The 13,083-nt window shown below is 45.0% G+C and overlaps 2 protein-coding genes across 2 annotated transcripts; both read right to left on the reverse strand.

The window, feature by feature from the left end:
- Positions 1–18: 18 nt before the first annotated feature.
- On the reverse strand, positions 19–3,661 carry CCR75_001330 (uncharacterized protein; the record flags this gene model as incomplete). Its single annotated transcript, XM_067959434.1, has 12 exons — positions 19–313; positions 373–605; positions 670–888; positions 933–1,052; positions 1,115–1,152; positions 1,224–1,728; positions 1,795–1,907; positions 1,969–2,191; positions 2,275–3,044; positions 3,107–3,206; positions 3,276–3,411; positions 3,534–3,661. 12 exons carry the CDS (start codon positions 3,659–3,661, stop codon positions 181–183), a joined length of 2,718 nt encoding a protein of 905 aa, XP_067815408.1. The 3' UTR covers positions 19–180.
- Positions 3,662–3,815: 154 nt separating this feature from the next.
- On the reverse strand, positions 3,816–7,587 carry CCR75_001331 (uncharacterized protein). The gene is made up of 6 exons (XM_067959435.1): positions 6,809–7,587; positions 5,804–6,738; positions 5,233–5,728; positions 4,815–5,164; positions 4,641–4,724; positions 3,816–4,573 (listed from the first exon to the last, which is right to left on the reverse strand). The coding sequence occupies exons 1-6, from the start codon at positions 7,527–7,529 to the stop codon at positions 3,929–3,931; spliced, it is 3,231 nt and encodes a 1,076-aa protein (XP_067815409.1). The 5' UTR covers positions 7,530–7,587; the 3' UTR covers positions 3,816–3,928.
- Positions 7,588–13,083: the final 5,496 nt, after the last annotated feature.

Genomic DNA, 13,083 nt, shown 5'->3' on the forward strand with positions numbered 1-13,083 from the left:
TCGTACTACTTGACGAAATAACCTTTTATACCTCGAATTACTAAGCATAAAGTGTTTTAAGAAAAGGCCACGCTATAAGTACACCCACCCCAACGAATTATAGCTAATCAGAACGCAATATAAAGGTATTTTGGCCTATAAAAATGTTATTGGGCCTTTGAGTACGTGTGGTATACACAATTAACTTTCGTGAAGACTTGCGACCGTCAAGACGTAAAACATTGTTCCTAAATGTAACGCGTACGGATTGTTTGCCTCTGTTGTAATTTGCTCGTCAATGAGCACGATGCGGCCAACCACGTAGTCGGGGTACCTAAGAATGCATTTGAGAAGTTAAAGTGCACTCAATCGAATCGAAAGCATAATAGATACCTTTGCCCGTCGTTGCTGAATGACGAGATGGATTCTTCCGAGAGAAAACGATGGGGACAACCGAGGTGAAAGGCCAAATACACTCTTTGTGCATCGCTTCCAGGCGCTGACGTTGGCAAAAATAAGGCCAAGTCATTTACGCTAAATCTCCGAAACGATATTTTAAAAGAGTCGTCTGGATCCTGTTCCGATTCGAGTAAGCAATGATCAGACCGCCGCTTCATCAACTCAGACTTGAACATTTACGAGATAAAAATCAGAAATTAGCAATAACAAAGGCATTCATCTTCGACGCACCATTTCAGACTCGGCGCACGCGAGCAGCTCTTTCACGCGCGTTTCGACAATATGAAAATTATCGTTCAAGAACGCATCCACGTGATTATTCTCCAAAGGAAGCTCCACATGAAGCTGAAGAAGCTCTAATATTTGACATAGTGACGTTCGCAAATCAGCATTCGTCTGCTGTAACTTGGATTGAGTCTCTTTAAGCTGCATTTCTTGTCTTGATCGCTCCTGAATATCCGTAAATGATTCAAAACGCACAACAAAACAAGCACTGCACGGTTAAGGAAACCACAATCGATCAACAACAAGTACACGTGACTACATATAACTACATGGTCAAAAGGATATTCTTCAAAAGCCGCCGCATTCAGCAAGAATTGCTGATTTTCACTCTAAGCAGCAATAAAAGATTTCTCAGCTGGTTTTCAAATTCATTCTAAAAATACATGCGCACCTCCAGCTTGGCAATTGTAGCCTCTTTGTTGTCGATACCTATCGCTTTAACTCAAGAGATAATCAATTCTCAATCGTCTAAACCTTAGCTCTCTCCACGATAGACGTACCAATATTTCGCCTCACAGCTGCTAACTCTTGGTTCACAACATTGGATCGTTCAGCTTCCAACGAGCTTGTCATGCCACCCGCAGTCTCGGCAAGAGCCACTACCAATGGAAATTCACATGAGCTATCCCCCTCGTGTGCACTCGTTTTAGAAATATCTGAACGAGATATTGAGTCGCTTTCCGAGCCATCAAAAAGAAAATTCTTTTTCGATTGCACCAACTCAGCCGTGAGTTCCGACACTCTTAACTCCAATTCCTTGCAACGCTCTTGCAAACGATCAACCTTACTAGTCATTTCAAAAGCGCTTCCGTGATCTTCACAATCAACAAATTCATCCGACGGCGAACGCACGGCGTTTTCATTATCGTCCTCAATCATTGGAAGACTTTGATCAAATGGTCGCATACGAAATTCACAATGAGATGGCTTCTCTGCAAGTCCCGAAACGAAATCGCGAGGCAAATGTTGGCCAAAGTTCCGCAAAAATGCTTCGCGGTGTTGCACCTATTTTTGAAAAGATACCTCAAGTGTCACCAACCAAACAAAAAATCGATCTTGTATCATAATTACCTCATCCTCACGCAGCTGAGCCAGTTCCTCGGCCATTAATTGAATCCGATCCGAGAACTTGCGACCATACTGATGACGTCTTAATATTTCCTTCAAGCAAGCCGCATACGATTCTGTCTCACAAATTACATCAGCTTTACAAACGACATCTTTTTCGCGTAGTACAAGCTCTACCTGGTAGTTTTTCGAGATGTTCCAGCTCGTAAAAGTGTTCCGTTTGAGCACTTATGGCTTCTCGGAAAACCGCCAGTGAGTTTTCAAAATCTCGAATCTTTGACTGCGCAATCGATATTTGACGCAACGTAAATTGTACTCGTTCAAAAGCCGTCGCCTTTATTGCAGCAATTGTCTTCACATGAATCATGACATTCTTCACCAGACCTTGTGCGTCAGGAATCTAACATATGCGTGCAGTCAAACGTATTAATATCAATACAAACCCTTTATATTCCCAGCGCCAAAAAATCAACTCAATTCTACCATTTTTTGCTGGCCTTGATACAGCGCATCAATGCGTCGACAGACGTCCAGAGCGTTCGTAGAAGCCTGCATTGGATTACTTCCCCTTGCTATGAGTGACGTCTCCTCGATGCTACTAAGGACATATTGTAAATTATCCCGTAACGTATTCGTGATCGTCATTTGCTTATCTCTTAGCGCTTTCATCTCCTCCAATATCAACCGTGCATCATCATATTCTCGACGAGAATTGGCATGAATCGTCAACATCGCGGTTACTTCCTTGCAAATGTCATCATGCACTTGTTGCAGCTTCAAGACTTGGCCTTCCACATGTGCATGCGACTGCTCGCACTGTACTGCCCACTCCCGTTCCTTTTGTACAGGAATACAATCATAAAGCGTCTTTCGCGTGTCTGTCGTCAAAGCTGGATGCAACTTGACCGTCGCCAAAGCCTCTACATACTGCTCAAACTCGCTCAACAATCGTTCGTGTTTGCTCTTAGTCGTCTGAAATTCCATCCAAAATGGCGCAAAGTGCTTCATCATTGATGTTTTAAACAATTCCAAGTTTGCAATGGCGGCTGTGATAGCTCGTTCCTGAATCTGTAACTCCTGAGCACCTTGTTCACTTAGACTGATATTCGCTCGTGTCCCGTTTTCAAGTGCCTCGCTTTGACTAGTCTGTAGTTGAAAATACCCTTCATACTCTGCCAGAGCTCGCATCATTGGATGCGAGCTTTCACTCAACATCTTGGAGCCTTCGGATGAAGTCGTCGGCTGCGACGGCACTATAAAGAGCAGCACATCCGCTTTAGTCCAAAACTTGCAACTTAAAGCCAACACACCGTACAGTCAATAAGAATTGGAGTCGACGCTGCTGACGTGGGAGCAGGCATCGCTGAATCGAGCGATAGCAATCGACGATCGTATAGAAACACCTCCTTGTCTTCCTGCACGCTTATAATCGTCAGTACTATTCTTCAACGATCAATCAATCGTCTCAATTACAAAAAACTTACAGCTGGGATTCCGTAGTATTCAATAATACGGCGTGGGTCTAGCCGCCCAAAGGGTGGCCCCCCTAAAAGAATCTGATCCATAGTGGGCACCCCGCTAAGTCGCTCGAGGTCTTTGCGTACTTCCTCGACCAAGACGCTGGCAAATCAGTTACAGATTAAGTATCTTTTGAGACCAAATGCACGATTTCGTAGGCGAATGCACGGTAAAGGCGCATCCACGGATGTCTTGAACCATCACATGAGCGCAGAAATACGTACTGAGTCGATGTCAATGGTACAATGTGCACGGTCCCTGTGGAAGCGTCTCCGACGTGTAATAGAATGCCAAATTGGTTTTTTTCCTCGGCCTCTGCGTGCTGCTGCGCCTTGGTCATGGCGACGTCCATTCGGATTTAAAACAGCTCTGTTTCCATCAAGTATGCGCTTGTGTTTGTAATTCTTTCTGAGAAGGAATAAAGTACAAAAAAAAGCCGAAATGATCAAAAATCAATTTTGAGACGATAAAAAGTAGAGCAAAGAATGTTACCGATACTTATGTTGCTGAATTTGTTTGTGGTACCCATGAGACTAAAATAAACACCACATTTAATATTAAATTTTACTAATCGGTAAAAAAAAGTCTCCCCTATCTCAAACTCATATAATTCATAACCTCAACACACGCCTTCCGTGAGACCCTCGGAAAAGTCCTCGGAAAAGGTGCTAGGACGTCGAAAACGAATCTCTTCCGTGCCGTACGTCTTCACAGCATGCTTATTCTCACTCACCACTGGCGAATCCGTAGCAAATGCCGATCGGTTCTTATGTTGACTAAAAGGGGGAACTGGAGAGAGCAAAAAGCGCGGCGATACCGACTTCTCTCGAATTTCATTATTTATCGCCACAATCCTTTTATCGTCATTCAATTCGTGCGCGGAAAGCTTTATCACATCTTCCTTGTCACTACTATTCAGCCCAATCGAATTCTTTAGTTTTGCATAGCTTGCAGTCCATTCAGGGCCAAGCAAATTTGTCAAAGCCTTTAATACCTCTTCACTCGAACGCACACGGTGCTCTTCGAACGCAGGCAACCGCACGACTTCGTGAATATGTTGCATCAAAAATGGCACGCAATTCTTCTTAAGGTCGTCAGCATTGCATTCTTCCGACAATGTCAGCAAATCCACGACATTCTCCACACAAATCTGGCCACTCAGAAAGGCCTCTGTACGCTTCTGAAGTTCGTAAACACAATAGAACGATGACGCCCGTAGTAATTCTTCAGCCATGTCCGCTGTAATATCAACCTTTCCCGTATACTGCAGACCATAAATTATTCATACTTCTTTACCGACAATAACTCGCACTGATTGCTATTTAACGTACCAAGAATCGTAGCATGATTGAAAAAACTTCATACCGACAATTATCAACTTCAATGACTGCAGTTTGACTGCTTGCCGAGCCAAACTATAAATACGATAAAATTATCAAAAACATCCACAGAGATCAAACAAAAGGCTTCTACCGAAACAAAAAAGACGTGGACACAAAACTCACCTTCACCACATTCTTGAAATACGAATTGCGAAAGAAAAGCACGACCTTGTGTGCATTAATTGGCGCGATATGACCTTTGACAAGAAATTGAAGGTCTGACAATGAAGAATTTAAAAAGAGCTCCTCGTGGTCATCCACAAGATAGGGCGGAACTTCAATAGACACGTCTGGATCGTATCTTGTAGGTACCAAATGCTTAATTGCGTGAGCTGCAGCACAGCGTGGAAACTCAGCAGTTGAAAGAAGCATGTGATGCAATACTGATAACAGTCCCTCGGATAAAAGAGTGGGGACTTCTTTTGGATCCATCATGTGGACGAAAGTAAGCAAAATGTTTCCACGAAGCTCGCCTGTCGAAATATCAGTCCAAAATTAACAATGCATCCAGACATCACGTTATCAATCAACTTTATCGTACCGATATTCGCATCAGCAGAAACACGCGCTACAGCGTAAAGCATTCGACGAAAATCGTGCCGATTAATCTGTTTCCAAATGTTGCGCAGTGCTTGCAAGCAAATTGCCCAAGTACTTAGCATTTCTTCCACTTCTAGCATCTGCAATACTGCTCCTTCAAGCACCATTTGTAGCGTACTGGCCACGCTACACGACAAAGCACACAATGCGCCAGCAGCATGCGACGAAATGGATTCGTCATGATGATGAATGGTATTCATGAGCAGTACAATACCACCAAAGCGAGTGACGTAATCATGATTCGACGGATTCTCCATTAGTGACTCTAATGCAATGACTGCCGTCCGTTTCTTGTCTGGATCTTTATTTCTTAGCAAATCCAGCAGATCTGGAATTGATCCCATAACGCATTTATCACACAGCCGTGCACGTCCTGTTGAGCCCTCAACAACCGCTCGAGACATTGAACAATCGTTACATATGATCGTACCACATTCCTGGAACAAGACAATGACAAAACATTATCAGATCAAACACTCTAAAGAATGCAAGGTTCGCGGGCATGTACCAACCCGACAATGGTGTTTTCTTCGATAAAAGGTAAAAGAATGGTGGCAGCAGCCGCACACCAGTGCCTCATGATCTTCAGCCCATGGTTTAATAAGCCCCCATTTCAACAAGTCATTAGCTGATTCCACAAGTGTCGATTCTACTGGTCGAAAACGAATATTCAGATGTTCCAAAAGTTTGTCGCCAAGATATGGAGAAGCTCGAACAGAAGCTGGATCTTTAGCGTACAGTGATGCGCCAACTTGCCCAAGTTGAACCGAGTACGCTGGCAAACGCCCAACCCAATGGGGTAATCCCACTTTCCACGGCAAATCACGACCACTATAGCCATTGCTCGACAAAACCTCGACAATATCCTTCATCCACACGCTCCTATTGACGCAAATATATCGTCCACGAGCGTCATTGTTTTCTAATGCTGCAACGTGCGCCGAGGCACAGTCGCGAACGTCGACCATACTCCAGTTTAAATCCACTAACGCCGAGTATCGACCCGCAATTAAATCGTAAATGACTTGATTCCCAGGAGCAAGTTTTGATTTCGAGAGCATCGGTCCAAACAATGTACCTGGATTAATCGTCACTAAATCAATGCGACGATCACTTGGCAATTGATCCACAAGCTGCCACGCTGCTTCTTCCGCAAGCTTCAAGCTAAGAAAATGGGGATTCTTTTCCAACGACGACGTCACGTTCCAACAAGCATCATTGATAATTGAAATCGGTGTCACAACATCCGCCATCGCAGCTACAGAAGACGTCAAAACCACTCGCTTGGTCCGAGCTCGTGCACAAGCCTGTATAAAATTTGTCATCATCGGAATAATACAGTGCATCCGACTACCAATGCTGTGAACCCCCGGTTCCTGAAGTTCCGAGAGCGGGTCTCGTACCGAGCAAGACGACGGGGTACCGGTATGGATCACAAAATCACATCCTGATATATATCATACGCCATATTATCAGATGTATAGAAATGCAATAATCATTTCAGCAATAGTACCAACCTTGGACAGCCATGTCGCAGGCTTCCGGCGTCAATAGCGACGTTTCGACCACTGAAAAGTTCTTGTGGCCATTTGGTAGCTGCAACAATCCAGCAACATCGTCTTTCCCATTCTGAACAGTCCCACGCACGCGATAGCCACGAATTAGAAGTTCACATACGATCCAAGAGGCCAAGAAGCCGTCGACGCCAGTGACGCAAATGGGTTTTTCACTCAAATTCGTGGCCAGCTGCACAATCTTTTTACGAAATTGCAGCCGTTTCCAGACGTCTGGATACATGCATTGACAGTCAATTGGACGCTTTGTCTTTAAAAATCGATCTGCTTTCTTCTTGGCATGACGTCGTCGCGACTTTGGTAGTAAAGACGATGGGTTGACCGCAGTAACATTATTGTCATGGCTAGCGGAATTGTTCTCCATAGAGCCAGTGTAGCGATGATTTCTTGTGTCATTTCGCGAATAATCGTGCAAGTAGGAAGTGGACGATGCAGACGCCGAAAGAGTAGAGTCATATATATGTGTGGGGTTGTTCTGCGTGGCAAGGACGGTGGAGGCGACACCTGCCATACGAGGGCGCGGCTTTTCACGTCGTACACTGAGCTTGCCACCCTTGCGCGAGAACACTTCGGGTTTCTTCTTACGCGATGACTGCGGGGGTGTCGTGGAGCTGCCGCTGTGGTCCGTGCCGCCATCGTCGTCGTACTGCGAGCCAAAGAGCATGGCAGTGCGAGATCAAAGATACCGGTTACTGAATAACCGCCACAATCAGGTGGATTTACAAGCAGCAGTTTCCAGAGTGGGGCTTTAATGCGAACGCCCGCCCCCTTGGTCTATTCGGCTCAGAAGGTTCTTTCTTCGCCAAACCCAGTGGGAGAGCCCCTTTTATATGAAGTGCCGAAAAAAGGAATATTTCAAGTATAAAAAGGCTAATTTAAACCAGGTGTGAAAATGACTAAACTACCCTCTGATTTGGCTTTGTGCAGTAAGTATCCTGTGCGCGGAAGAGCAAATTGGCGCGTTCTTTTAGTTAGGCTGCGTAAGAAATGGATATACAGTTTCACGAAGGAGCAGTGATTAGAGCGAAAGTTCATCCATTTTGAATAACAGAAGCAGTACAATATTGGAATCAGGCACGGATAAGTACGCTCATTTTTAATGCAAGATGTCGATAGTAGCGTAGTGCAAGTAGGCGCGTTTCCCATGCGTAGCTGGGTTATGGCAGATTCGATTGGCCAAGCGGTTACCAGAGGCCGCATGCGATGCTTATGTCACTTTAATGGGTGGACGGGATTCCGCAGGACAAACATAGTACGTCAGGTTTGACAGAAAGATCTGCAATTACAGCCATGATATCCCAATGTGAAGATCGCATCGCTCATGAGATAAGAGTACTTTCGTTTCAACTGCTAATTTCTGCTCCTGCTCACAACTGCCAAAATTTTGTGCAATTGCGTACAAGCTGCACTGCGATGCATCTTTTGTAATTTCATAAAAATTAGCACGATCAAGCTAAATCTCATAATAATTTTCAACATTTTATTCTTTCTTCCTCTTTTCAATTCGGGCTCCAATATGTAGCACAGCAATTTTTCTTCCCAGATTTCACACCGATTCTGGTCTACCCGATTGCCGATACACTCAGAAATGTCGGCGTTGATATCTACCTACGCATCGGTTGGGTCGTTAGAATTTTGATGGCTGAAGCACTGGCTTTTGGCTCATGATCTCCAAGTGTCGAACGAGAAGTGAGATGGTCGTCGCTTTTCCAATAAACTCAAGACCTTTAAATAGCAGCTGGCCTCGTGAGCATGAGCGTGTAGCTAAAGCACGAGCACTAACACTCGTTCTGTCCTAGGTAATTATTGCGATTAATAGGAAGAAAATTTAAACTAAAACGTTGTCACAGAGGAAGAGTGTAAATAAGTTTGTCAATTTTACTTCGCAATCCAACTATAAATACCTGGTTTTAGCAACTTCAAAAAATTGAGACGTAGCAGTGCATTGACGATTAGTAAACTTAAGCACTTTAGTTGTTCAGTAAAAGAAAACATTGGCCGAGACTATTCTATCACGGAGAGCTGCATGAGAATTTGTTCGCTTCATCGGTCATTAATATAAGTTCAAATCCTGCTCTTCGCCATTTTCGAATTTGGCTTGAGGCTCTACAATGGTGGGTCAATTTTGGCATTATACCTGCACTACACTTCAAATATGGTACCCTGCGCAGTAACTATGCATGAAGTTGGTAACTTAAATATGTTTGCCTATCTTCCGACTGTGAAATCCAGTAATTACAGGATTTTGCATTGGATGCACCATGCATCGATAATTTGTCTTCGGTAGCTCGTGACGTGCAAGCATATAAACGGAACGCGTCAAACTTTTTATATAACAGAAGCCTCGCATTGATTATATGCTCTCTCTTGTGGCTGAAAATCGGTATGCTTATTTTAAACGCCAATACTATCTTCCGGTATAACGGAGTTCTGTCGATTCTTTTAATATCAATCTTGTGTTTCTTCTTTCAAATCCGTGGGGTGAACCCGCTCTCCTCTCATTACATCTTTGAAAACTAGAAAAACAAATCACGAAAAGTAGCAACACGTTATTCGGAACGCGCGGAGCTGTGGCCTTTATGTTATCCAAGTCTTTTCCAGGTAAGAGGTCTTCTGAAATAGTAGCCACCACGTTAATCGTCATGTTGCGAGAAAATAATATCAAACGTGGTAGTGTTTGATATTCCACGATTGATGGTAAGAGCACTAAAGGCCACATAAAATTCCCTCGTCAATTGTTACCTTGTCGTTGATTAAATGGACAGGCCGAGGAAAAGGCTCCCTTGACAAAACGATAAAGCCTTATCGACACACACGAGCGCTTGACAGGGTTGCTTTTGGCTGCATTTGCCTAAACCCGTGAGAAAAGTATTTAGCTCTTGGCAATGTGAACTCCTCTAACGAGCGCATTTTTCTTGAAACTGAAGATGACGATTGGTCGATGTCATTCGCGCGAGGTTTGGGCACACCAGACGGCTGTACTTTTACTCGTCCTAGTGACGTTTGAACTCGATAGTTTCCCCACATTCTATCAGCCAGGTTTAGTCTCTATTAATGTCCAAAAAATTCATGTTTTTTGTACATTAAACGACAGACGTTTTGACTTTTGCCACAGACAAAACACCTTTGATTGGCTAGTCGGTGTCAGTATATATGATTGGTCGATAGGTTGGCGATATTATTGGTTCTTGCAAGATGTATTGCACAGGAACAACTGCATTGAACAAAGGGAATTGTTATAGAACGTTAATAAGCTCACGTCCCAGCTTTGTTAATCTCACCCCCCACACATGACCGTCTTGTTGCTTTCGTGACTAAGTTAGGGTGAAATGATAGTGGGGATATATCTCTATCATATACCGTTCCCTAGGGTTCAAGCTTCACGACCTATAGGTGTTTCGGTTGAATGAGGGGATCAAGCGGAGGTCATGGAATTTAAACAGGGAAAGCGTGCTAGAGCTCTCGCACGATATCATCTTGTACGGCATGCACGAGCGCAAGGGGTACGAAATTGTAGGCGGGCACGTCTTAATGCGGCTACACTCTACTTTGACACACACCTTGTCACAGCGAGGAAGCGGTTACACCGTCTTCTCTTGCGTGCAGTGAGGTAGTTGTGGTGGGCGCGCGAGCGACCTCACACAACGCAATAAGTACTCTAGTAAAGTGTCGTCACGGGAGCGGTAATCCGGCTCCTCGTACGAACTTACTAAATAGGAAGTTGTTTTCAGACTGATTTATATCTAATCGCATTAAATATAAATACCTATTTTTACCAATTAAAATGTCATCTCTATAGATAACACTTAATATCTATTGCGAGCGTATCTTTCTAGATACCTCGCGTTACGAATAACGCTAGCCGTCATCACGGATGACGCTAGGCAGGATCCCTCCTAATGTGAATGCACCAATGGTGCGAGGTTGAGTGGGCGTCTTCGAAGATGACTCACAAACGTGACCCCTTTTAGGTGGCATCTTTGGAGCCGTGTATGAAAACACAAGTCGCTAGAGTGATTGAGGGAACTAGCGGCGCGTAAAGCAGCTCGCAGTTCCTCGGTCCTTTTTGACGAATTTTAAAATGTAAATTTGTTCTTTAAGGAGGGGGGGGTGTAACGGGCTATAGTTGACCTGATGTTACACAGTCCCCGTAAAGTACCCTTGGTGTGCTTAAGGGGATTGTCAATCACTTAAATAAAGTAATAATACCCACCACTCGGTGTGGTTCACATTTGTGACCAACCCTTGTGTATGTGATGTACAAGGGCACGCGCCGCGTTTATACGCCAGCAGCGTCCAATGCTTTAGTCGAAACGCCGACATCTACTGCTGCTGTCGCGTTGACTGGACTTAAGGATCCATCCCACTTGCACCGTTATGATCTAGATCCGACGCTCATTGCCAATTACAATGAGTCGACATCCCCACCTTATAGTAGTGATGAAGGAGCGTGGTGAAACGCCGATCCAATCGTCTACCATCCTATATAATTCGATACAGCAAAATTTTCTATTGCTGACTCGTCGTACGCGCTGGCTAGCGGAGCGACCATTATTGAGAGCACTTCCCACAGAGGTGCAGGTGCTTCTCCGTTGTATAATACCACAACGCCTTATGCTCAGACCATTATCCATAATGGTTCTGACATAGAGGATTCTGAGCCTAAAGCTCCGCCGACGACACGTGAACGTGCTCAGTCGGTGTCACAAGCCAGTTTTTAAGAACGTGGCTGGCATATCACTGATGCCCCTTTCATCTAAATGTCCTCGTTTAGACGGGCTAAGAGCGTCGCTCCTAGAGCAAGCTATTCTAGACGCACAAAATTATTTTGACGTCTTCAAATCATGGACGGCTCAGGGAAATCGGTTGGGTGTATTTTCCCTATCCCGGTCGTGTTGCGTTCAAACGAAACGCCAGACCAATAGAGGTGGAATTGTTGCGTCGCATTAATCCGCATAACGATGCGATGAAAGAGCGGTCGCGGCAAATTATTTTCTTCGCTTGCGTGTAAAAGAAATCATGGGCGGTACTGTACCCCCTGTTTCGTCTCACAACGCTGCTTCTGCTAGTCCATTTGAGACTAGCGAAGAGGGCTCAGCTGGTGCTCCGTTTCAGCCACCTAGCCGGGCACATCAATACGTAGGGTATCGATCGGTTCCTAAGAGTTGAAACTCTTCGGGTAACTTTCCATTGGACGAGGATCTGATAGCAAGCAACCTTACAACAAGAAAGCGTTGCTTCCCACCCGCATCCATCAGTGCAGGCGGCGCCCAGTAGGAGTGGCGATCTCGCCCACCTAATCGCGGCTATCTTACCCGCGTACATTCAGTCGCAGGCGCTAAGCGATGCTGAACGACGCATTGGGGATCTCGCGGGTCAACTCTTGCGACTGACCCCGGATCTTCAGGATGTCCGCGCAAAGAGTCGTCAGGGTTATGAGCGCCTGAAACTTCGGCTTGACATCTTGGGGAAATTGATGATGAGAGACCCGCATTACGCGCGCGGAATCCCACGCTCTCGGAGTCCTTATCATGTTTGGAGGAGTCATTCGGCTGAAAGTTTTTCATCTTCACCGTTTCCCTCACCGATCGACGCTCGACTCAAAGTCGGCGTCACCATCGGTCTCCTTAGACGAATAGGGGTATGTGATCTCTTCTGGATCAACATACCGTTTTAGACAACCTACGTAAAATACGGGGTGCGTCTTCATATACGGGGGAAGGGTGAGCCTATAATTTAGGTCATCAACCTCGTCTGCCACCGTAAAGGGCCCAATGAAACGCGGCAACAACTTCGTAGTACTACCAGGTAGTACAAAAACTGCATTCTTAGGTAGAGTAGCAGTACTTAATAGTACTTTTCACCCACTTTAATAGCATTCATTATTTTGCGACCATTTTAGTTCGCATATTCTTTTTGCTTGTCCTGTGCGCTTGCCATCGCGTCCCCGAGCTTTTCGTGTGATGGCTAATCGCTCATCCACAAAGCGTTGAGCCTCGCTCACGCTTGTAGCATCAAACTCGCCTATGATACCGCCGAGAGGCCGGTCATAAGACTTAGTTTTATTGGTCACTGCCAAAATTGGCAGGTTCACTCCCTGGGCAAGTTTCTGTCGTCGAGATGATATCCTCGCGGGTTATCGTCAAATTGTAAAAACTATGCCCCTCTTTCGCACCGAGCAAAGTGAGGGGTCCTCCCCCACTAAGACTCGGGCTGCG

Source organism: Bremia lactucae, linkage group LG3 (genome assembly GCF_004359215.1).
Source record: "Bremia lactucae strain SF5 linkage group LG3, whole genome shotgun sequence".
NCBI classification, from domain to species: domain Eukaryota; phylum Oomycota; class Peronosporomycetes; order Peronosporales; family Peronosporaceae; genus Bremia; species Bremia lactucae.